Consider the following 27,265-nt stretch of genomic DNA (forward strand, 5'->3'; position numbering starts at 1 on the left):
TACTGTTCATCATGAAAACTGGGATGTTTCGTAAAACTGGGACGAATGCAAGTAATCTGATCTTAGCATTGCAACATTGATCTGACGTGAACCTTGGGCGCCGTTAGTGGTGCGAGCGAACAATCTCAAATGACATGATTTACGAATGGCGCTCGGTTCAGTTATACCCTGAGAATAGTGTAAGGAAAGACCCAGTTGTAGATAAACGATCCATGGGCTGGTTAGGCCTCAATGTAACGTTAAAAGAAGCCAATTGTTAAGATGTATGCTGTAGATTTGCATACCATGATCCAGTTTGTAATAAGCTCGGTTGCACTTTGTATGCGCATAGTGAAGCAACAGCGCCCGCTGGCGGCCTAAAGAAATAGGGGTGTTTTGATAAAAAGGGGGGCTAAATATGAATCTCAAAGTCGGCGCTTCAGCCGATTATGGGTCGACGGAGCTTAAGACGTAAAGGGTATGCCTCTGGTGCCTAGAAAATACTCTGAGATCTCGGAGTTTTGGCTACGCTTCGCATGGGAATCCGAATTGAAGGATCCTTGTTGTTAGACATTGTGGTGTGTGGGTTGCTGAGTAAGCTTGCGAAAGAAAACCTAAATAGGATACCTACTTTACAACCAAAAAGTAAAGTATTTCCCTGAGCGGGGAGAGGGTGATTGCAGCGAGCAAGGTACTGCACTGCAAGGCATTGTATTGACGCAAAACCAAAATGGCGGCCGCCTTTTCAAAAAAAAGGGGACCGAAACTCCCGGACCATCAAATTGCGCACGAGTCATGGCTCGTGGTCATTAATAAAGCCGAAAACAGACCAGATCGCGCACGTAGTCAGGATACTCAATAGCTTTGGAGCAAAAGAACAATTGGTCAATGGTCCCAGCTAGAACACGAATAATTACTCATAAAAAATGTAGAAAGAAAATTACTTGCCACGAGCTAGGCCCGAAATTAACTACCAGCTATTAAGTAGAGGAAGCCTTGTTTATTCTTTGAATCAGAAACCCATATAATCGGCCGCACAACACAGCCTAATTCAGTCCAATTCGGACTCCAACACGAAGCGGAGGAATTGAAGCTCAGACAGACCGCATCTACGCACGGACGAGGCTGGCATTGTTGCACCGAGGTTACGTCATCGAAGATCAGAGCGTATGTAAATTTAAGTTTATTCAGTATTTGATTCAAGATAAATGACCAATTAATTTGTCCAACACCCAGTTGGCAAAGTGTAGGGACTTTGCATCATCATGCAATCATGCATACTTCGAAAATTCAATTTGGCTTAAATGATGACTTGACGGTACTTGGCTGGGCTCGGGTCGAAATGTGTAATGTCTCAAGGGGACTCGTGACTCGAAGGTAGTGGTTTGATCTCCACACTGTTCTGAGGTCACAAGAGTTTATGGTTATAGCTATTCTGGAACACAGTGCAACTGTATAAAAAGTGATAGTCGTTTTGAATTCAAATAAAGGAAACGCTGAAAGACAGAGAGGGTCCGAATTATATGACAATTGCTAAATAAAAGAAAAACTGACTTATGGATGATATCAGCAGAGGTGGCCAAAGTAGTCAAGAAAGCTACTTAAGAAGAAGTAGGAGTAGCGACGGAAAAATCTACTCAAGAACAAGTAGAAGTACTTCTTCAATAAGCCACCTAAAACTACTTGAAGTAGAAGTAGAATTAACTGACTTTATATCTACTCAAGTAAGTAAGTAGTTTTGAAAACAGTCTTAATTCGTTCGCATGGACTGTCAAAAGCTGCGAATTGAGCTATGCGGCCCGTGCAGGGAGCTTGATTCGTATTGATGCATCCCAGGAGGTATCAACTTTCGACATAATAACTATTGTTTCGCATCATGGGATGCAAATTATAGTACTGATATGAAAATGCGATACTTATCTTTTGTTTACTAGAGCATCCCGTTTTTAGAGAATATCATGGGATGGCGCCCTACATGTGTAGGATGTATCGGATATGGTTACATCACCTTGCGTGATTATTATACGTTAATAACAAATATTGTGGATCGCGAAAGTTATGTTTAGTGTCGGCTAGTTTTATTTTCGGAAAATAGAGGCATTACTACACATGTGTTTATGCTTTAGCATCTATGAAAGTAAAAGTATGATGCTCACAATTAAAATGAAATACAGATACCACTTCTAAAAAGCGGATAATATATTTCCTGTATTTTGTCCACAAAGCTTAAAAGGTCATCTGCTAAAACAGGTGTAACGTTCAAAAAAGCTGGATTTTTCAGATTATCAAGACACGTAAGGGGCTGCTAGATTACAATATGATAGGTAATTGCTAGATTGCGAAACGGTAGTTTCAAATGTTGTGGTGGGCCATATTTACTGTGATGAAATATTTGATAAGGACGACAATGCGGTGTGAGAGGAACCAAGCAATCCGGTACCTAAATTACATTCACTGATACTTTCATGAAAACATATTTGTGACTCCATTACTACTATGCGCGAAGCGCAATAAAATTCCTGGGCTTTACTTGACTCTTATGAATATTAAATGTTGGTACTCCATGAAAACAGCCGCGGAATTCCTCAAGTTATCGTTCGTATTGGGGAATTAGACTACTTCTACTTGACAAACTGAAAATAGCGAAAATTAAGTAAGTAGATCACAAAATATTACGAAGTAGAAGTAGAAGTAGAGAAAATCAGATCTACTTGAATAAGTACCAGAAGTAGAGGAAAACTACTTGAGTAATTCCAAAAAGTAGAAGTACTTCGTTACTGACCACCTCTCGCTTTCAGACATATTCGGTTGTAATTCGAATGGGTGATGACATATGAAATCCTTCGCGAATATTGCCGTTTGTTCTCAAACATGTGCGGTGCATAGTCCTAGTCGCCATGGATGAAACAAAGAAGGCTACACTATATTAATACGTTTTATCAATAGTATTCAAAACGGATCATGCTTAACGGTATTGATCCATATCTGCAGAAACCCGCTCGAATAATCAATACGAAAGGTATGTAATTCATTTACGCGAAAATTCGAGTGGGACAGTTAGTATAGTTTAATTAAAGTCCAGAGATACTAATGTCTAGAGATATAAAAGCAGGAAATGACGAGTGCTTATGCCGCGTTTAGTCAATTAGTTTTAATAATATTTTAATCATTTCAAAACAACACGAAACTGCGATCCAGGGCAGTCGTACTAACTATCCTGTCGCGTGTAGTAATTGGCTGCGACAGATTTGGCGAGATGAAAGTGTCTATAGTTGAAAGTGAGCCTGACTCCAGTCAAGATTTGAATATGCCGAAAAACACTCTATTATTTCGTGTAAGCTTACATGGGCCGAGCTAGGACCAAGAATTAGTGAGGATGAAAAATAATCACTAGCAGCGATAAAGTTTCCGTAGGGTATGTTGCGGCGTTGTAAATGTGTAGTATCGCAGTGCGTCAATAAATATGTGCCGTTCGCTGTGCATATTCATGCCGACAATAAGGCGGGTGCCTTTGTACCTAGATATTCCATGGTTTTGTCAGCATTTTAGAGCATTCTTGTTTAGTGTTTTTGAGGACAATTTACCTCGCTGACGTAAGATGAAACGCACTAACTCAAAAATAGCTTCAGAAATATACCCACTTGTCGCATTAAGTAATAACAAGGACAAAGTCAAATTGGATTTATTATTGGTACTGCTAGCAGGCGATTCGAACCAGGCTTGGACAACTAAATAATTCTAGTCGTCTAATCTCACGAAATTAGAGCGAAATGCCAGTAATATAATTCTAATCTAATTTGAAAAAGCTGCGTAGCTCTAATTCTAATTTTAACATAATTTGGAAAAAGCTGTGTAGCTCTAAATCTCATCTAATTCGGAAAAGCTGAAAATTTTCTAGTTGTCTGGGTCTGACTCGAAATGAAAATATATTTACCTATATCTGAACGTCACAAGCGCTACTATTCCGGCAAGGTCAACACACTCAATACCATTCTGATCAGGACGTCAATGCCCCTGTGGAGACGCTGTAAATCAGAGGTCTCAAACACGCGGCCCGCGGGCCGCATGCGGCCCGCCAGATCATTTTGTGCGGCCCGCGACGGCATTTAAGATTTTCATTAATTTTACAATATATAAGTGCCACATATATCTTTTCAAGTTTTAAAGTGAAAATTCGCTCTTTAATTTCTCCGAAAGCTTGAAACTATTCAACAATTTTCACTATTTGCGCCCATGCAGTAGAAGATTCACTATTTCGCCACATTGCCAGTTCATGATGATAAACCCTGACCCTTAGACGATAGTCGTTTACAGCACTATGCTTATAGACGATTCGTGGCTGAAATTTGTGAGTAGACTTGGACGCGACCTTTATTAGAATTACTCGGACTCGGGCTGACTCGATGGCCAAATTAAAATGACCCGGGTGGACACGGAGTCGTGGGAATAGTAATAGATCAGAAGGTCGCAGCGAGGTATTTCGCTTACTAAGCAAGCAACCACTGGCAATCTATTAGTTACATCTTGGGTCGCTAAACCATGTTATTATAAGGCCACTTAAATGTACTGAGTGCCGTATAGCGTTACGCTCCAACGATGTAACAACAATGGTTGTTCGGCGTTCCGGCATTTCTATAACTATGACACATTCATTAATATATTTATAATGTTATTTTTCCGCTCTAATATTCGAAGGTAATTGACCATGAGCTTAATAACCCACTTATCAGGAGTATACCCGAATATTGGATTGGGCTACATTGCTAAACCCCACATGCTGTGATATCAGATCGATCTCTATTATTAATCTGTTTGATTCACAATATTCATTGTAGCTGCAAAATTATAACGTGATAGCTTTTATGATAGCATTGTATATTTTTCCGCTCACATGGCGTCTATATCTTAAAATTAATATATATCAAGTACAACAACACTTCTATTCAAATAGTTATAAATGTATGATTTTTTTCATGCCAGGCCTAAATTGATACAAGAGTAAATAACATTTTTATGATGTGTGTTGAATGTCAGAGTGCTGTATCGGCACACATTCAATAGGAAAATTTCATCCCGTCAACTAAGGCCTACTTGGAAAGACATGGAATACCCTTATTGATGCTGCGGCCCGCGGCGTCGTAAAAACTGGGAAAATGGCCCGCGAGCTCATTTGAGTTTGAGACCTCTGCTGTAAATGGTCACGGAGCAGCGAGTCAGTTCGTTGGCTACTGTGTCCCTTTTGTGTTGTCATGTATATCGGGGCCTTGTGTCGAGTTTACGTCCTAGCGCTGAAGCGCCAGTATAGTTGCCGGCTATCTAATCGCAAACAACAATGTCAACGGATTTCAAATTGCTACATCGATACCTTTGGTGCTAGACCTTGGAGAAGATCGATTAATATTCCAAAATTTTAGGGCTACTATTGTGATTAATAAACATCGATACCTTGGTCACTAACTAGGATTAATAAAGAAGTATAATGTAACCGGAATTACTAGGCCTATAACATTAGGAATACTTCAGGCCAGTACTGCTAATATAAAGACCTTAGAAAAGTAACCCATGGTTGAACTTATCCACACATTCGTTTTTCGAAACTGATGTGTCGATGATGGAAAATGACACTAGGCCAAAACCCGCTTTGTCCGCGTATTCACTTTACGAAGTGAATGCGCCTGACGAACGCCATTTTGTCGCATTGCAATCATTACGTGTAAGAACTATGAAAGTTTACTGTATTGGCAAAAATCAATCTGCAAAAGGGTTTTTCATGTGAGGGTTTACTATGACGTATTATTGCAACGTGACGCCTATCTTTCTTATATTGTTCAAGTACTGCATTTACCTAATCTTTGACATCTACCATCATATTGCTTTAAGATGACGCTAACATGTCTTAGATATAGGTATAAGTTATGAAAATTTAATATGAGAATAGTTGGTTGTTACTGCAGTAATTTAACAGCGAGTACTACAACTGTAGGTATTAATAAGGCGTCATAACTGACCCCGCCCCTATACTAGTATCAGGACCCTTCACCCCAACGGGACAAAAGTTTGAAAATTTGATGTGTAATGGACCATAGGACAATAAAAACATGGGTATTTAAAGACCTCTCGGGGTAAGGCATTGGAGCATATGTGAGTTCGAAATTCGCGATAAGCGTAGTCTATTGCCTATGAAGCACGATATATACGAATTAATAAAAAAGCTTAAGCACACCAATACTGGAAATTAAGGAATATAGCATGATTACAATTGGGATATTGGTTCACATATGACTATTATAAGTGAGATGGTATCATTTTGTGCTTATCTGGGACTGTGTCGTATGCATGTTAAGTGTTAGCTATACCATCAGTTTGCTTTACCAAAAATGGCGCCACCATTTTTTCATGTATGCGAGCTTTTACAGTGAGCCGAAGTATGACTGATATATGTATGCATATCTATGCCATGTATGATGTCCACATGAATTGTACACTCAGTTGTAGTATCCAACTATTGCATATAAAGACGACATCGGTACGTCCGCTAGTTTCGGCGAACTTGTGACTCTATGCCAATGTAAATCCGCCAGTCTGAAACAGAGCCCCAAACGAAGCATCCAGTAGCAGACTATATCCAAAAAACCGGACATTGACGGAGGCATTGCGGAAGGGTTTGACGTCTTTTGAGATTGAAGGGTGATGTTCCGATGTCCCTCTGAAAAATCTTGACATGCTATTGATTGGATCGGCTGCTTGCTGTAGTTGCAAAGTACACAGAAATAAAGCAGTGCGATGAAATGGGAGCGACTGCTAACCGAAATTGCAATGTATACATAAATGAAAAAGCTCGATTAAATTTGCTGGAATCGCTCCATAAAACCGATGAGCTAAAATGGAAAGAGCCAAGAACATAGAGGTATTGCATTCGGAATATCGTTACAACGAAACCTCAACAAACGCCGCGTTCTGTTGGACTTGGAATGCCCGATCTCCGAATCGACAGCACGCAAGTAGGCTACTTGATGACCCTAAGTAGTAACGACTCAAACAAGGAGTCGGTTCCTGGACTAATTGCGGTTTGATATCTGCATCTGGAAGATTAGGGAACTCTTATAAACAAGGTGGTCGGCAAATTGGTCAACTTGAACTCTGTGTGGTATTGTTTTTTGTGGCATCGATTGGCATATTTCTTGTATATTATATGCATGTATATTGTCGGCAGGAAATACCGTCACATTTATGGTGTAAACACACCTTGGAGTATTGAACTGTTATTAATCGTGCATAGATATGAATAGGTTAAATCTTGACCCGTGTTGTGATTGACGTATGTTCCGTGTGCCAACTTAACCGAGTTTTACTAAGATACTTCATTGCTGTCGGCATGATAATTATTGGAGTATGTTGGTTGAATTAAGCCAAGGGGCTTGTCTATTGTATGAATAGTTTGAGCCGCTGGACCTTCCGAGGTCACTGCTTCGTTCGATCAATCTACAACCAAGGCTTCAATCAACGTCGACAAAACCGGGTTGTATAAGGGGTGTGGAAAAATGTGGAAAAGCCAGGAGATGGGGTTGAGCTCTGTGAAGTAAATCGAACCAAGTGTGGAATACTTGCATGGCAAGCGCCATGAAGCTACACTATAATCAAATGGAGGCACCAACTGAACTTCTTCCAGGGCTGAACGTCATTTCTTGGCAATTTCAGTGGACGGGGGAGAGTCTGAAGACGAACACATCGATTACCTCCTTACTATCTGCGAACGCCAATCTATGAAAAGAAAAGATCGTCGAAGGATCACAACTGGGGTTTTCTGCGCCGACACGGGAAGCGTCCTCAAATTGAAAAACGTCGTAGAAACCTAATACCCGCCAAGCTGGGAGGAGCGGCAACCTATAGACATGAAACTACGTAATATAGGTGACTCCTCCCACGTTGACTCCTTAGTAATAATCAATTTCAACGGACTATCGGCTCCATTCGCGATCGAGAAAGGAGACCTCTCGATATTGTAGGTCTAAAATGGATTGATCATGTACAACAATTACCAAACATAGCGACTGAATTTGAATCTCCGCCTAATGCAAACGAAGAGTTGTCTTTAGTAACGCTTCATGACGGGATCTCGTGTGATCAACGGGACGGAACCAAAGTCGGAATCAGTCTTCGCGACACTGTAACCGATGATGGGTTGATGGAAGCTGCAAATCAGATAAGCGTCGAGCCGGCACGTTGTCTGTGTCGCCGCAGGCCGTTGCCGCTGGCGCAAGTGTCGAGATGGTAATCACCACTGGCGCGAAATGTGTCGAGTCAGGAATCCCTGCTGGCACCAATCATCAATACGCCGATCTTACGACGGCAACTGTCTTACCTTCTTTCCCAAAAGGTCAAAAATATGGGAAATCCCTAGTGTTGGGTCAGGTAGCCCCTGCTGGCACTAGTCGAGAAAGTGTCGGGTCAGTTAGCACTGCTGGCACTAACTAAAGATGTGTCGAGTCAGGAATCCCTGCTGGCACCATTAATGAAGACGTCGAGCGCGGAATCCCGGCTGGCGTAAATAAGGACCTGCACGAGAAAACTGGTCCTAAATGCTCTCGTGGATGCACTTGTCCGAATAACTGTAATGATTCGGCCCATAGATGCATGACGACAGCCACAGTTATGAGTAATTTCCCAAACAAAGCAGCTGTTACCGGCTAACCGGACACATGTCCGGTCATGACCGGCAAGGAGTCTGGGGATTTTAAGATGCACGTCTCCCCAGAAACGGGCCCCGGTGGCGACCGAATCCGCCGGCGTGACGGTAGGCGTGGGCACACGCCGAGATCAGAGGTCAGATTGAATAGGTTGGGAATCCCCGCTGACAACGAAGAGCCTCGCCCTCTCTCCACCAACACCAAAACCCCGTTCATCACGAGATTCGCACTGGGCCAATAACTGGCCCAATTACTATGTAGCCTAACCTTACGACAAGACACCAGTCCCAGCGTGTAGATGGAACTCGAAAGTCTCTGTGCACAATCGGTAGCACTGGCGAAACTGTCATACAAACCTCCTGACTTTTGACTGGCCTAGAAAATATCGCCGTTCCTGAAGGAGTCTTGACAGCCGTTTATAATCCATTTGCTTCCGAACTTGATAGCCTGCGGGGCCACCTCAGCGCCCCCCAATCCATGAAATACCAATGCGACATCGAACGTAAGGACCCATCGACTAAGCCTTTCGTTTCTGGCCCTTATAACCTGACGCGGGAGGGCCAGGCGAAGGCACTAAAGGAAGCAATAGATAATACCTGATTTTGGTATTATTGAACAAGGTTTTGCCGAATGAAAATTGGCTATTTGTGTTGTTCCTGAGGAAACGAATGAAAGACTACAAGACAAGGCGAGTCGCACTCGATAGTAGCAAGACGGACGTCAGAGGTAAACCCCCATCCCAAGAAGTGTACATGATCGCTTACTACAGTCCGACGTGGGTAACTCCTGCGGCGAAAGACTATGATCCAAGCACTACAGCGCTGAAACATCTGCCACCCCTAACAATACAATGGCGGATGAAAGCGAGGCTGGTGCAAGTAAGACGATCGAAATCGATGGCTAACAAGAAGGGGGAGTATAAAACTGTCAAACCAACTGATGCGACTTATGGGAAGCAACAGTTGCAAACTCTTCGCGCGCGAAACCAAACCGACGGAATGACGAAAATCATTGGTGAAACACCTACAACGACGCGAGTGCATCCGGTCACCACTGCGAAGGCTCTGCAGAACTCCACGGAAGACGGCAGGACCGACATCGGAGCGGATTACCAAAACCCGGATCACAACCGCAAGGTAAGTACCGAAACAACTGTTTTGTATTTAACAGGAGACGACAAAGACGACTCGTCCTCGAAGAGTGTCGAACTAATGAATATTACCTTGGAGTCAACGATGGCTAACACATCGCCGCAGCCCGGGAAGAAAACCCGAAGTTTGGGAACACCCGCTCCTGAGTATTCCCGAATATCAAGAACCACCGTGGGGAAGACAACCACAAGTTTCGTTGACTACAACTACACTTGGTGGCTGCACGAACTGGTGATGATGGAAGGTGGATATAAGGTAAGAGAATTATCCTTGATCGATAGGATTATTATGGAAGGTGCGAATCTGATACCTATCGTGGAACCAGTGGTTGTAATAATGGTGGTAACAGGGTTGGTTGCTCTGTTGATTGTGTTATGGGTAGGTTGTATAAGGTGTCGTCGACGTAGAACCTCAAGTCGTATGAGGAACACGAGGAGACGAAACGGAACAAGTCAATGGATGGCGATAAGAGTAATACGGAACACAACGGAGAATGACTAAATCTGAAGGTAAGAATGGGTGTTTGAGATTTGGAGATAAATACGTGATTTTCATAGTTTGTTTTATGGAAGAAGTGAAGTGTGGTGTGATAAATTTGGTAATTTTAGAAGTAACATTGCGATAGGTATAAGGCGTACAAAAATAAACCGGCGGCGCATCGTATGTAATAAGTATCTAATGAAGTATTTTACGTAATGGGCGTAAACGGAAAAAACTGAAACCTCGTAACTAGAAATCTGGTGAGTCATGAAATATCAATTCGAGAGAATTATAAAAGAAAAAAAGGTGACGTGTAAAAGTACTTAGTCAATAAAATGATCACCATGAACGGGTAATGTTGGTGTATAGTGCACTAGTTCCAAATATTTGTAGTGTAGCTTAGCGGTTTGGGTCGAACGAATGATTAAGAAAGACTGCAAGTCCCAATCCTTGAATAATTGATTAAGTACATGTAGACTAGACATAGGCTATGGTCTTTGACTACTTAACTAAATTCCATTTATGACCAATGTCTATTAGTAGTAAGAGTGTGTGTGCTTGTAATCAGGATAGTGTGCAATTACAAAATTAGTAAGTTCAATCTCTTTATTAGTTGCTGACTCATACACAATAGCTAACCTTGGATGTTTTATCTACATTTTTATTACACAGGATTGGATATCTGCCATATTTGAATGATTCATACATTTCAGAGACCATGTTATAAAAACTTGAAAAAGGAGGGATATTTAGCAAATCTTTCTTTAATGTTAATTGCATAGTGGATAATTCGAGCTGTGCCACAATGTAACAATTTAGCATGCCACCGTTAATCATATGTTTGCATATGTTTAATGGTTGTATGATAGTCATTCAAACGACAATGTGGCATATAAGTAAAGAAGTAAATTGGTAATAATGCTGGAGTCGGAGTCGGTACGTTTAAAGACCCAGGAGTCGGAGTCGGTGCGTTTAAAGACTCAGGAGTCGGAGTCGGTATATTGAAAATGTGTGGAGTCGGAGTCGGAGCCGGAGTCGGTGGTAAAATTTACCGACTCCACAGCCCTGCTAGCCTACGTAGCGTACTAAAACTGGTTGTCTGCACCTTCTCTATTTCATATATCCATGTAGCATCTAGCATGCTAACATGAAATACATTTCTATCTATGTGGGAGCTCGCTTTGGTCGGGAGAAGTTAATAAAACTCAGATTAGTGTCGCGCTGTAAAAAGTTGGAAACCACCGACATTGTTACAGATGGCCACTTTCACTTTCATAAAATTTTGTGAGACTGTGCACTGTGCAGCTTATAATATAACCCGTGCGATCCGACTATTGGCTGTAACTCCTGCAATTTTTTAGTGGTCACATGGACATCAGACCTGCACACATTTCCGTGATGCTTACAGTATCTGTGGCCTTTACGTCGCCGGAGAATGGATGCGATAGGGGTTTATTGCTTAGATCCCCACAAAATCATAAGCTATACCGGGCCATACACAATTGTAGAACAGAATATAGCTATCACTGGAGAGCCGTTCTGATAATGTGGCAAAAGGGAAGTTAATGGCATCCTTTCTCAAATGCAGCCTGCACAGAATCTTATATAGTGACCCCATGCGGTGCACCGAGTCACGGATGATTGTGTGGTCATGCAAGAGGACCCATGTACCCGTAAAATGAAACATGACCGCTCAGATATGCTTATCATCCACAAATGATGGCGTAATCACGGTATATAGGCTCGTATGGCAGTATTATAGGGCGTTAGCATCTGGTGATTGACTGCGGCTCCATGCCTCAACATGAGAAGTTAACACCTTGACTAATCGATGTGATTCTACGGAACGCAAAACAACTATTACAATTTAACTACTATATAATCCTGAATCTTACCTCATTATGTGCGTACAAACACTTCCTCGAATATTCAGTAGCTAACTTTTCCAAATCCTCGTTCCACTTCATCTTAAGCATGTTGCTTGCCACCGGTTTCACTTCTCGCCTCATCTCATTATGCTTATCCAATATCTTCTTTTTCTGGGAAGCTGTTAAATCGTGTGCCGTCTTTAAAGCCCTCTTCGTGATGTTGTGGCAAGGATATCTATTTATGATAATATGCAATGTTAGGACTGATTCTTTATATCCGGATCCAGATCCAGATTTAATTTTCTGCTCTCTGTATATAATGTGAATCAATCGAGACTATTTCCCAAACGACATTACGGAGTCTGTTTTATCGAACACCCATCTGGGCCTATAAAATGACATTGTATGAGGGGTACGTACAGTTGTACACCGTTCGTTGGAAATGAGGAAATTGCCATATAAAAATGGGGCAGACAAATAGAGACAAGGGCATAAATTGGCACGAGTTAAAGATCTATTGCAGGATATCTCAAAACGTGCTCCACTAATGTTAACTCTGCATGGTTCTAGAAGTGATTAAGTACCTCCGTTTTAAAGTTACTCTTGCGCGTGGAGTTTTTATGCATTTCGCTCCAATTCTCCGCTATTCGACCCACGTGTGTTGTGTTGTTTTGCAGTATTCATGGTGTCTATCGGCTACTATGGTAGGGTTATCATACGTCCTCTTTTAAGAGGATTTGTCCTCTTTTTTGACTTGTTTGAAAGTGTCATCGGAGGACGCCTAAATGTCCTCTTTTTGAGATTTTGTCCTCTTTTTTGAGAATTTTGGTTAAATATGGGGCGAAATTGACTGAGATACAATAAATCAGCACTGAAGTAAAGCTCCGGTGGGTATTTCGGGAGCTGAGCCGGAAAGTTGACCTTTTTTTGAGTCAACCAACGGATAATGTGAAGGAAAAACTGTATTTCGGGAGCTGAGCTGGAAAGTTGACCTTTTTTTAGTCAACCGACCACGAAATGGGGAAAATTTACCATTTTTTCAGAATTTTCCACCGGTTTCTCAAGTCTAAAAATTTTAAAAAAGTGTCCTCTTTTCAGATTTCCAAAATATGGTAACCCTATACTATGGTCATTTACACAAGGCCAAGTTTTTCTTGTATCTCGGCCCACAGGCTTTCTATAAGACACCGCTTACACGGATGAGATGGCAAGGAGGAGCCTAGATAAACCTCCAACACTTGGGTAGGAATTCTGGAGTCGGCATCGGTCGGACTCGAACCCGCAACCCATTGGTGTTGCAGCTGTGGGTCTCGCCACCCCGTGTGTTGTGCTTAATTGGGGGAAGTCCGCGTGAAGACGGCGTTGAGTTGACATTGGCCACCATTGAACCGACAAGCCGCCATTCTAGTTTCATTTCCCTCATATCATTGGTATTCAAATCGATAAATATTTTTAGAATCGAGTGATTGACGGCATATGTTACGGTCCTATATATAGTGGTCTTATACGGATAACGCCACATTGAAGTTTCGACAGTGTTCACCGGCCCGGGTCACAGCAGCGCACCATCATGCGATTGTTATGTTGTGGAACATAACATGGAAGGGCCTACATAGCCTACTACAGTACAGAGTACATATGTTGCATTTCACATTCCCATGAATTTCGAAATTCATTATGCAGACTTGTACAAACTAAACTAAAAATCTAGTTGATTGACGGTAAACTATCGAGCATACTTGGTTTCTGAGTAGTTCTTGTTGGACTTATAGTCGCGGATTTTGAAACGTTAGTATATCGCTCGTTATAATTCTAGCTGAAGATTCTAATAAATAAATTAGAAAACGCGTGACATCGTTTGGCGTGAATCGCGATAACAGTGTTTTGTTGTTTGTTGTTCTTGCAGTCATTGCAAGCTCAGAGTCATCAATACTAACTATGGCGCAGCCATGGGCTGGATTTTGGAGGTCAAAAGTCCTTCCTTTCAAACGTGTGCTGATGTTCATGTGCGGAAAGCCGATGCGATTCCGACAATAATTATTAAGTAGCTTCGGAATTGAATCTAGTTGATTGTGTTTTAGTCACTTAGTTCAGATTTTGAAAGGTGCTTTTAGTTCTAATTCTAATTCTAGTAGCGCATTTTTAAAATTCAGTAGTTTGTATACAAGTCTGCCACTATAGAGTAGTCATACTCTATACTGCCACGATGACACATCGGTTACTGGACAGCTTTTTCGCTCGAGTCAGGCTAACAATAATATTGTCAAATGTGAGGCCTGAGACGAAACTCACAAGACATCACTATAGGGCTGTGTCGGCATTCATACAAAAGATGAAACTGAACTGAAACTGAACTGAACACTAAACAGGTGTAGATTTTTAGTTGTCAAATTCGCTGGTGTGAAACTGACTATTGTCAGCGTATAGTGTAACGCACTCATGCATTTGTGGTCTGGGGAGTGGGGTATCAAAGATATCATTGTCTTGTAATATGAAAGGTAATATCGATTTCGCCCATATAGCTAGTATGAATAGCAGTTACACAGGCAGAGAGAGAGAGATATGATATTCTTTTTCGCCTGCACCATCGAGATGCTTTGACGACGGAGTTGCGATACGGCCCCATGAGGTCATCTAGTCTGCGCCCCCGTTTTTTTTCTCCTCCATGCTATCCGTGATTGCTGAGCGCCTAGCAGGATAGCTGCGGATACCATTTTTCGAGTCTTTGGTATGACCCGGCCGGGAACCCACGACCTACCGCTCGAGAAGCCGGACGCACAACCATTACACTATCTCGCTCACATCCATGTTCACTTCATATTTTTCCTTGTCGATTTTTATGCCATTATGTCTGATTCAGTATGCCATCGTTATAGTATTCGGATGAAGTATCTCGGCAGTATCTCGTCGGCTATCCGACAGCCGTCGAGCATGTCCATTGTCCAGTGTCCACATTCAAGTCGAAATACAAACAATTTCTACTGAATCAATGCCAGTCAGCCCACTAGTTTACCGGACCACGACCTGACATATCGATCTCACCTTCCGACACATGCCACCTCATTTGTCGCCTGTCATTCTATATTATCTTTTAATTTTCATTCAGTGTACATGCCTCCTTTTTACATCGCCTAGGCTTGGTGGGTGTCTGGTTTCGAAGACTAGCCTACTCCAAGTCATTTCGACTCCTTACTATCTTTCATTGTATCGCAGTCTTGTGGTGTATACATATTACAGAACCGTAACTGCCGCACCTAACCCCCCAATTGGGGAGCGAGCTCGAAGGGGGTCCAAAATTATATCGTGAATTAGCATAAATTATGGAGTTTTGTTTTACTTTTCCAACTATATTTCAATTTTTTTCGCGCTAGGCTAACAATAAATTGTATTGAAGCCTTAGTATAACTTCGTAGTATTACAAGGCGTTTATCAGTTTTGATATATCAGTTTGATATACGCGTATTCTAGATCAGTGCTCTTCAGCCTTTTTCGTCGTCGTACACCCTTTTAACGTTTACTCAAAACTCGTACACCCTTGATACATAGATTCCGTAGTAAGCCTTATTCGGGGGTGCTCAACCGTTTTTGCAATTCTCGGCCATATTTCGATTACATATTTAGCATACGGCCGCATTCTTAGTAGAGAGTCGTCATGACCCATCTGGACGACAAATATTCATGTTAAATTGGATACTAGGAACTTCGGAGAGAGCCATTGTGGTGTTCTGCGCCATCGCTGATTTCTTGAGATATACCTTAGGTATAAAAGTTCCTAATTGTAGAAGCAGAGCACCCCGCAGGCTTAATATATCTGTTCCAAAATCGAGAGTATAAATGTCAGGAAAAGTTACTGGTATCTGGTTTCCAGTCGCGCCGTGCGCGAAAATTTTTTCTAACTAGTGAATGAATTTCGTCGATTATAGATAGTTTCACATATCACTGTCACATATTTATCCATTCTCAGTCCAGTAGATCAGATTAACCGACAGAGATGTCTTTGATAATTTTGGTCACAACATTAGTGATGATGCACTTCCGTTTTTTATTAACCACTTTGTTGCATGATGTTATTTGTTGACCTCCCATCAGGATAGTGGGTATAGTTAAAATTTATTGGAATCGCTCAAACGTACCAGAAAAACTTTTTTCGTGAGACACTCACGATTCTAACTAGATATTTCTTTATGGAGTGCATCATTTTTCTCTGTGGTTCGCATTTGTACAGTGCTGAGCTCAGATTGTAATAATCCAAGTCACCCCAAATCGCGATATGCATGAAGAAATTTTTTAAGTTCATTTAAAATCTCTCAAATATTTGGTAACCACTTCGTTCATTCAAATTGCATATTGACGGCCACTATGATTTGATTATGTGAATACGGTCGCATATTGTTTTACGGCTGCATGCGGCCGTTCGTCCGCAGGTTGGCCACACCTGGCCTAATTGGAATGAAGATGAGCAACTCTGCAACGTATAGGAAATGCTAAATACTAATCAGGGCTCGATGTTACCGGACCACGATCAAACACAGTGATTCTCAAATCGACCCCGAGACTTCCTGGGTGTGCCCCTGCAATTATGTACACTGCGCTATTTATAAGCATCTCGCAGGAGTTACCAATTGAAAATGTCTGACCTATCGCGGTCGTTTTCACGAGAATCATTATAGACAGATATCGCAAGCTGAACACATGTTAAATCCATCCTAATCCAATGCAAAAGGAACCAATGTGTTAGATCAGTGGTTCCCAACGTGGGCGATATCGCCCCCCAGGGGGCGATTTGGCGATCTAGGGGGGCGAAAATTACGAAGGGGGCGATAGGGGGGCGAAAATGGACAAAGGGGGCGACGGGGGGCGAAAATAGCGAAGGGGGCGATAGGGGGGCGATGACGCGTCAAAACGGCTGACCTTTTTTTTTTTTTTTTTTTTTTTTTTTTTTTAGTCATCCACCTAGCCATTCGGAGAGAAAAAACGTTATTTTCAGCTCTGAGCAGAGAAAGATGACCTTTTTTTTTTTTTTTTTTTAGTCAACCCGCCGGTGATTACAGCCTGTATGCCCAATTATCGGTGCACAAAATTTGGGGGGCGATGATCGGTGTTGACCTTGAAAAGGGGGCGATGGGTCGAAAAAGGTTGGGAACCACTGTGTTAGATGATGAGGAGATGTATCTGTTTATGACATCACAAAAGGGAAGTAATTTACAAGTTGTGCACAGCTGGTATAAACAACCTGTCATGAAGCACAAACTTGCCTATTTATTGTGATAGCTATAGTCATCGATCCATCCTAATGCGAATCATTTAATACACCTCAGTACACTCCATCCGAGTGCTACACCCTTTTCAAGTTATGGTACACCCTGGGGTGTACGATACTCCCGGTTGAAGAGACATGTGCTAGATCAGGCCTGGGCAAAGTGCGGCCCGCGGGCCAAATGCGGCCCGTGGAGCTATTATGTGCAGCCCGTGTAAGGTTGCTTGAAATTGAAAATATAAAATAAACTTTTTAGGTTGTATGAATTGGACCGTGAATTCGTTTACTATCAAGCCTGTTCATTAACTTGCCGCGATTACGCAGCCTATACGTACATCACATGCCTAATCCAGATTCAAAGTAGAGTCAACGTCAAAATTCTGCCGTTACAATTAAAGTCACAAGAAGTCACCAAACCTTCTTTTTTGCCATCGTCACATTACGCATTACAACGGTCTGTGTTTCAAATTGTTACGTGATAAGTTCCAAATCCTTAATTTGTAAGACAAATCAATCGGTGCCCGTGATTTCTATGAGTATATCACCACCCGTAAAGGATGTATAAAAGGAAAGTCGAAAGTTGAAATTCAAAGAAGGTTCGGGGGACTAACTATTTGTTTACTAACCGTCTTTTTAGCAGTTAGTGCTGCGCACGTCGTCATGTTTAACGAGTATAATTTAAGTCGGTTCTATGACAAAAACACGAAGACATCGGCTACACTCGATCAAGAGAAGGCGAATTTCGAAATAGCGGCAAGTCAACAAGAAAGGTCAACAAGAAAGCCATCTCGGCAAGCTGCACACTTCTCGGAAACCCGCTACCAAGACAATAAGCTTTATCGTATCCCCAGGACCGTAACTTCCGCATCCCAAACTCCCCAATTGGGGGGGGGCGAGCTAGAAGGGCACCCAAAATTATTTCGTGAATGAACATAAACCAACAGGCCCTCCCGAATATTTCCAAGACAGCACCTCACTCAGCTCTAGCGGTAAAACTGAGTACGCGGGCTTAGAGAATAAAAAATATAGCAATATATGTGCAATTACTAATATTATTAACCGATTGAATCATGAATCATGAAAAAATGCCGCGCTTCGCGCGATTAGGGCACAAAACATTGCCAATTAGTGTATACAAGAAATCTCGCTCAGAAGCAGTGTTAAAAACGTGCATCCCGATTAGGTCCCAAGTCCAACGTTTCGGGGGGCTGACGACGGGCTGTTTCGGCCATTGCAAATACATTTTAATATATTGATAGAAAAACGCGAGTAGGGGTTTAAAGAGGGTTCAAAATGTCTCATGTTTAACATTGTTTCGAAATATGGCGGCAAATAAATATTTTTTGGTAATTAACCGTCACTTTCTCATTCCCCAATATCAGCATATCCACTGCTTTCAATTTAGAAATAAAATCAATACGCGGGAGAATACAGCTAAAATTTCTGACTCGGCCCGCCAACGTATTTTGTGCTTCTCATTTGGCCCGCGGTGAAAAATAATTGCCCACCCCTGTGCTAGATGCATTGACCGAATTCTTCGTTGACACGAACTGCCATTACTCCGTTTCAAATTGTTATTAGTTTAGAAAAAGAGATGGCAAAGTCGCTGAGAGACGGACTTTCAGCATTCCCGTGGCCACTCACTGGTCACGATTTTTTTTGTGGCCGGCCACAAATATTCCGTGGCCGTCCATGAAAAGTGCTATTCCAAGGCCGGCCACAGTGAATTTTATGGCCGGCCATGGTCAAATGTATGATAAATTATGTTCTATTATGTGCGTACAGTCAATAAAACTAGGTGAGAGCGAGAGTTTAGCTCAGTTTATAAGCATTTTCACCCGAAATACCAGACGAATAGCGATACAATGAAACGACAGAAAGAAGTCGAAACGGTTAAGCAGAGTTTCTAAAATATCAATTAAAAACACACAAAATGATGTAAAGAATGCAGAAAAATAGGGATATCCGCTAAATGAAATAGGAAATAATGGTATAGAAAGCTGGAAGCAATGAAGAGAGTATCAAAACTGGTAACCGGTAAGTGTTGATTTTTTTTTTGTAAAAATAGACCCGAATATTCGGCTGACACTCGTCCCGGCTAATCGTAAGAATCTTTATAGAATTGGAAAAAACAATGTACACCAAATATATGGTAGAAAATATCTATAAGCTCCCCCAAAGCTGTGAAATTCGCATGACATTCTATGGCCGGCCACAGAATAGATTTGAGCTCGCTGTGGCCGGTGCTTCCCCCGTTCTGATATTGATTTTCTACGGAAAGATGTGCATTGTACAGTTGCAATCGATTGTTTAGTTCGTTATATTTTATAAATATGCATACCTGCGATTAAATAATATGAGGCGGATTATGTCCTTCATTTTTCAGCCATATTTATCGTTTAGGATTAGTCTGCGATGCGAAATTATACATATATATTTGATCATGTACTTTAAGGATGTAGGGGCAATTTAAAATCTTTCGTGAATTACCCTGATGAATTTATGAACAGTACAATACTGTACTGGAAATTTGTCCTAATTCACTGCAGATTTGTTCGATTTACGTTTATATTTCCTTATGGATACATATGTATGTTAATCGCAATACTTAATCGGTCAGTATGCGGTCATTTTACCTGCTTTCTCGTTCTCAGTACTAAATATCGTAATCGCAGTACCCGAAAGAAACAAATAGGGAATCAAAGAACCAAGAATATGTCGAAAATACTCTTTAAGTTGCAGAAAAGCTGTGAAATCCACTGAACATTCTGTGGCCGGCCACAGAGCAGCTCGCTGTGGCCGGTGCTTCCCCCGATCTGATATCTCTTTCCAGCGGTATAGCATAGGTATAGTATAGAATACTAACCTACGTAGGTTAGTAATCTATAGGTATGGATAGGATATGTAGTTGCAAGCAATTCCATAGTTTGTTATCTTTCGTATAGCTGAATAGCAGTGAATTGGATAATGCCTGGCTGATACAATCCTTCTTTTCTGTATCAGGTCTATGATAAGTCCACGATATACGGTCATATACATATTTGATCATCGTACTGCTATACATACGACGTTCGCTATCCTCAACATCAATGGAGCTTGCTGCACTCATATTGTTGGACGATGATAATTGTGTCGATGAATCTATGAATATTTCGATGCTGTAGCAGCACTTGAACTTGACGCACTGCAGATTTTCTGCATGTGTGAAAAAGAAGTCAACGATGTAGCCTAACCTACTGCCGGTACTAATGATAAAATGTGGGGCTTTGTTCCCAGAAATTCGATTTTGGTCACGTTTCCGATCCCATATATTTTGTATATATCGTCACAGTGGAATCAAAGTGACTTATATGTCCATTTTACACATTTTGAGAAAATTCTTCTTTCATCCATATATTGGCCCTGATTAACTTTAAATTAATGAAACAGAAGTAACCATGGCCGAAAAAAATTGATCTTGATTTTTTTTACAAGTTTTAAAAATGGACCTTCAAAATTTGAAAACTGGACATATGTCACTTTGATTCCACTGCGACAATATATATGCATCTAGGAGCCGTTCTTCCAGGTTGAAACAAACCATGTACGAATGAAATGGATGTCGAAGTCACTATCGATGGCGTGCATGCCAGAGGATATATGATTACTTGGGTGCAAGTGCAAGGATCGTTTTGTATCGCATGTCGTTGTTAGATCAAGCTGCTAACCGATGTGGTGGGCATAGGACGTCTGCTTTATAATCAAATTTATGTTATAGTAGGCCTAATAGATCACTCCAGATGCTTTGCGTCATCAAATGCAGTTCCATCGACCGACGAAAAAATGCCTATGCCTGCGTATTGACTCATTACTCATAATATATTTGTGGTTAATGCAAGGAGCAATGGAATGTTTCCTCAAACAATGTACAGGGAACAATTTTGATGACACAGACAAGTTCGAATCGTTCATTATAGTTTAGCATCTGAAGGCAGTGCAAATGCTTATCGCTGTGTAAAGCAGACATGGGGTGATTACTTTATGAATGTAATCGATTGCGATTACGATTACTTCGGAATCACGCGATTACGATTACGATTACAGCAAAATCAGGAAGTAGTCGATTACGATTACGATTACATTGAAAAAGTAATCACGATTACTCACGATTACATTTGTTTTGCTTAGGACTATAATCTTAAATGATATATGGGAAGAAAATACAAGGATTGCGATGAAAAGGCTTAATGAGATATCAACTTTCTTCATCATGCGTCATTTGCTTATTACGTCATAATATATCGATTGCCCAACTTTATAGTGGATGATTTATCGCATCCAACGATTTGCATTATTGCCAGGTCTTTACCTGCCGCGCCCCAAATTCCTTAATAGAGTGGGGAGCGTGCTCGAAGGGGACCCAAAAGTATTTCGTAAACAAGCATATATTATAGAGCATTTTCGAGAATTTAATTAATTCCTGTAAATGTTTTTCGAGCTTTGCGATTCAAATATATCTAGAACAGGGGTCACCAACGCGGACCAACTGAGTCGCCCGCGGCTTTTGCGGTGGGCGAGGTGGGCGGTCGCCAGGGGGGCTGGCCGAAGGGCTCCCCTATTTGGATTATGCGCATTTTTCAAGGATAATAACGAATAAACATGGAAATCCGTGTAAGGCAAGAATTGGATTCCGTACAGATGTGTCGATCATTATGAAATCTCTGCACTTGTTAGAAAAGTACCATATCCCGATAATCATCACGTCTCTGCATGCGGTAGAATTACTTAGTTTTAATGTCGTGTATCTGTGCACACATGTAAAAATAGACATGGCCGAATCCAGCACCTGGCCGAACCTTGATAGATAGATAAAAATAACAGATGCGAAAGAGGGGTCTGGGGGGCGAAGCCCCCCATAAGTTACGGATAGATACTTATAGGGGGCCCCCGGTAAGTCTCGTCCAGCCCCCCCCCCCGTTCGTATGGCCACCACTGCGCTGTAGCAAATATCCAAATGAGAGATTTGATAGTTGAAGCTCGTTTCATATGAGCAGCAGTTGAACATGGGTCGGCCGACGCCAAGGAACATACGAACGCAGTCGCTCGGGGCATTGCTTGCCTTCGCCCACGCGGCGGCTCAACGGGAATCTATATAGTTAATATTCCCGAGTCTAGACGCGGAGATCGGCGCTTCTGCGCGCACTGCAGCAACGCAACTGAGCTTGGAGGAGCTGGTGTGAGTCCCTGCGAGTGAGCGTATTTTTTTCTTGGTAAGGGGCGGAAACCCGGCCCAGTGCTCTGATTGTCTTACTCTCAGTCAGTGGTTCCCAACCTTTTTCGACTCATCGCCTCCTTTTGAAGCTCCGCACCGATCATCGCCCCCCAAATATTGGGAACCGAAAAACAGCACTTCGTCAGCCCCCCAAAAAAGAAACGTTGGTATTTGGTCCCAGACCCCTGACCCCCCTCAGCCAGTGGGCTTTTTGTCGCTACATATCAGCTATACCCTATTCCCTGTACTGTTTGGTGAGTCACCGTATTTCGCCAAAACGCGTGAAGTGCGACAAATTTATATAATTCATGTTTGAATCGGTAAATATGGTGGATGTGGTATGTTGGATAAGGTAGGGCCCCTAAATAATAATTAAACATCTTCGGGCGGGATCATTGTTATATTGACTTCTTTACATGATGCTATTTCATGACCTCCTATATCTGCTATGTCAGAAGATATGCAAACCGTCAAAACGTACCAAACTAAACGACGCACAGGATTTCATATTGGTATTTCTTTACTGGCAAGTAATTTTTTCCTTGCGGGATGGCGTTTGTCCTGTAGCGTCAAGGTCGCCAGGACAGGAACATTCGACGCCAGCCATTGAGGCGCCTATATGGACAATTAAACATATATGTATCGTATATATATCGAAGTTTTCGGTCAGCACAAGGGCATTCCTTTTCGGCCAAGGTCTTCTCGCTTCTGATCGTTCTGGCACACTTCTCGGAGTCGCATGTTACATGGCCTCTAGCTTCATACGTCTTGGTGCGTCGCGGCGCAGTAATGACCGACGCCGAAGTCTCCCATTTTAAATCATACGTATTTTTGTTGGGTGATGGGGCCCCCAACATCAAAATAAATGAAAATATTAAATCGCGCGCAGCGCTAAAAATTTTTGAGAAAGTCGCATGAATTTCTAAAAAATTACTCTATCATTCATGTTAATTCACCAAATAATTTTGGGCTTCCTTCGATTTCGGGCTCCCCACCCAAATTGGGGGTTTGGGATGCAATAGTTACGGTCCCGACTCCAACATAGCCGTTTTAAAGCACCATCACCCATATCGCTCCCTTCGTTGTTTTCGCCCCCTATCGCCCCCTTCGTCTGTTTTCGCCCCCCTAAACCGTCAAATCGCCCCCTGGGGGCGATATCGCCCACGTTGGGAACCACTGCTCTAAGTGAAGAAATCCAACTGAACATGGATAAACGACGGGAGTACGAGGTAACCCGTCGGTCGTCGCAATAATCAGTACACACTACACAAGAAGTAGCTTTTTGTTTCAAAACAGTTGGTGACCCCTGCTCCAGTACATAGCTGGGTTTGAAATGCATACCTCTTCCCCTCAAGAAAAAACATACATAGGCTATATTTTATGGGAACAGGCATTTCGTAGCCGGTCATTACCGCGCCACGATCCCACAACACACCAAAACGCATATGCAGTTTCGGCCAACACGCAACTCCACGTGATGTGATACCAAAGAAATACCTTGGCCGAAACTTAGGGTATTCGTCCATTGTCAATAGCCGCGCTGAGTGGGCGGGACTAATAACTCCTGTCCTTCCAATCTGGGCCCACAATGCAAATGTCACCCGGCGCATCCACAAAAGAATAAAGCCATGACAATTTGTGTGTGCGTCTCACAAAAGATATTCTTTTAGTCTGCTACGTTTGTCGAGTACAATATCTTGTGATTATACAACGGACTGGAGGTCGCGAATTAACAACATACAGTAATTATAACAACATACCAGATGCTATGAATATGAATTACGTGCCCCAGCTTTACAGGTAAATCTGACACTCGGGGCTCAAAGAGGTTATAAATGAATAGTAATATAATGCAATTACCAATATTATTGACGAAATTCACTTTTGAAAATTGACCAACGGTTGGACTGGGGAATTGCTGTTTTGGCTGAATTGCTGATTCTAGCTACAACCCACGCTAACATGTCAGGCTATATAAGCGGATGGTTATGGCGGCAGGTCCAAATGCTAAGTAACGAACTGTGAAATAACGATTGACGCCCGTTTCAAGTAGTTATATGAGAATAAGATATGATTAACATAAAAATTCTGCCTTCAACTTAATACATATACACTTATACAGCGAGCTGCTGTTACGAGAAACGGCTAAGCACGGCTCGGTTATGATATATATCAGCAGCTGTTTATTTGTAATGCTTCGTTGTGGAAACTGCAATGTCTTATTCGACGAGTACAAAATTCCGAATCTTCGTCAGGTGCACGTGCGTACGTAGGCCTCCTGCTCGCCAAGCAGCAATGGTAAACTGCGTTTAACTAAGCACAACCAAACATTAATACATAAGTTACTATTTGAAACTATAGGCAGAGTGGTGATCAATATCCTGCTGCGAGGTAGCGGCTTCTGTAGTGTATTGATAACCTGATATACACCACGGGAGGTGCTCTTACAATCACACTACAATGTCCATCGCATGTCTGTTTACTATGTGTGGATACTTGTTACGCAATGACGAGCGGAGCTAATACTTCTGACGTAATAATGAGTCAGTGGCGTTTGAAAACAGACGTTTGTGCTAACGCTAACGTGGTATATTATCTCATTCTTGTTCACGAATATTCAGTTTATGTCATAGTCCTTGTACAAACAAAAAGTAATCGTTCTTTCACAAACAAATCGATTAGATATGGGAAGTAGTCGATTACGATTACGATTACTTCGGATTTTTTTCGAATGTAATCGATTGCGATTACGATTACTTCAAAATGCTGTAATCGTCGTAATCGATTACGATTACTAATCGCGATTACCCCATGTCTGGTGTAAAGTGCATCTGATCTCTCGTGCCCCTGGGTGTCTTCTATGAAAAGCATGCATTCGACACATTGTATTGAACTACCTGTATGTGAGTGATTGTAATCATATCTTCAATTGCTTTCGATTTTGAGAAATTGGTAATAACGGGAATAAACGAACTTTTTGAAGAAAAATATGACGGTTTCTTTACGTAGAAAAGGAAGGAGGGTTAGGGAGTTGGATTATCTACGTTTGCATCACTAATGGGACGATGGAGAAGCGAAGAGACTGCAAGGCTATAGAGTATGCACCACGATTTTATCTCTCCACACAATCCCAGTGCGTTGAGCGCCTGGCGTGGAAGCTGTGGACAACAGTTTTAATGTAAAGTCGTTTGCCTGGCAGAGATGAGCATGGATTAGGATTAGGTTTTGAAAAAACAGGATTTGTGAAATTTTGTCGGATTTGGATTGGATTTGGATTAGACATTTTTTTTAGAACGGATTAGGATTTGGATTGGATTTACATATTTTCTGGGAGATTGAAATGTCGTGTGACGAATGGCGTCAAACTTTATTCAGATCAGTTATTAATGTACTTATGGTCATCAAGTTATCTTGAATCAAGTGAATCGTTGGTTGTGAAAGAAAATTTTCGAATCCCTCCTCTGCATAAACTAGTATTTTTTCTGAATTTTCAGTTGGAATCGGATTAGGATTGGACATGGACCTGAATATGAAAAAGTTATGGATTAGGATTAGGATTTGGATTTGAAGGTTCGGATTTGGATTGGATTAGGACATAGAAATTTCAAATCCGCTCATCTCTGTTGTCTGGCCGAGCAATAAGATATATACGCTCTAACATTACTCTATCAACTATCTAGGAAGTTCAAGGAACACATGTTTCGGTGTTATGGTTTACAACACACCGCCCAAGAGTAATTTTTCATACTCAGAGGGAATTAAATTCATTTCTACAGCGAACACAAAAGGTAAACATGTGTAAAACCATGGTAATTTCGAACCAATCCCCGAACTGCTCAATATAATGGTAATGTAACTTGAGTACGTGCGATATTAGTGGAAGCCGTCTACAAACCTAGCCGCCAGCAAATTCGTAGTGCAAATGAAGAAGATCCACACGAGTATAGTCAAAGTAGAGGCAAAGGGCGGATTTTCATCCAACTAGATGTGCCAAAATCACGAACTGGCCATGAAATTCACTGCGGCCGGCCACGAGACAAAGCTTTTTCACAGTGTTGGGATCAAGTCACTACCTTCGAGTCACGAGTCAATTCGAGTCATTACACATTTTGACTCGAGTCAAGTCAAGTCAATCGATTTTCGAAGGTGACTCGAGTCAAGTCAAGTCAGTCGATTTTCGGAGGTGACTCGAGTCAAGTCGAGTCAAGTCAAGTCAAGTCAAGTCACGAGTCAAGTCACAATTCAAGTCAAATTGCCTTTCCGAGGTATGAGGCGTGATTACGTCATTGTATTTTGCTAGCTGTCTAAAATACAGATTGAGTGGTCATTGATTTTGAACCGATAAACGAATATAGAGTTAAATATACACGCAAGTAAGGCGCTGTATCGCTCACATATAAGTAGAACTAATAAACTGCGTAAGTAATTGCACAGCCTCAGTTTATAGTTACCAGCCAAAATAGAGAATAGAGAAACGAATTGATAAGATGCAATACATTACCCTTTTACAAATTGATATGATACAATTCGAGCCTGCGCCAATGGTTGAGGACTATATGAACTATTTGCGAATTCAATTTCAATAAAACAAG

At 41.7% G+C, this 27,265-nt stretch overlaps 1 protein-coding gene across 1 annotated transcript in view; it reads right to left on the reverse strand.

Moving 5' to 3' along the window:
- LOC145433314 (serotriflin-like) overlaps positions 1–27,265 on the reverse strand; it is a 38,656-nt gene that overhangs the window by 10,465 nt on the left and 926 nt on the right. The window contains exon 2 of the mRNA XM_080310379.1: positions 12,193–12,400. Within this exon, the coding sequence (XP_080166505.1) occupies positions 12,193–12,400 (208 nt within the window). The remainder of the gene's footprint in view (positions 1–12,192; positions 12,401–27,265) is intronic.

The sequence above is a fragment of the Botryllus schlosseri genome, chromosome 2 (genome assembly GCF_051294905.1).
Source record: "Botryllus schlosseri isolate E-star chromosome 2, Bs_hap1, whole genome shotgun sequence".
NCBI classification, from domain to species: Eukaryota; Metazoa; Chordata; class Ascidiacea; order Stolidobranchia; family Styelidae; genus Botryllus; species Botryllus schlosseri.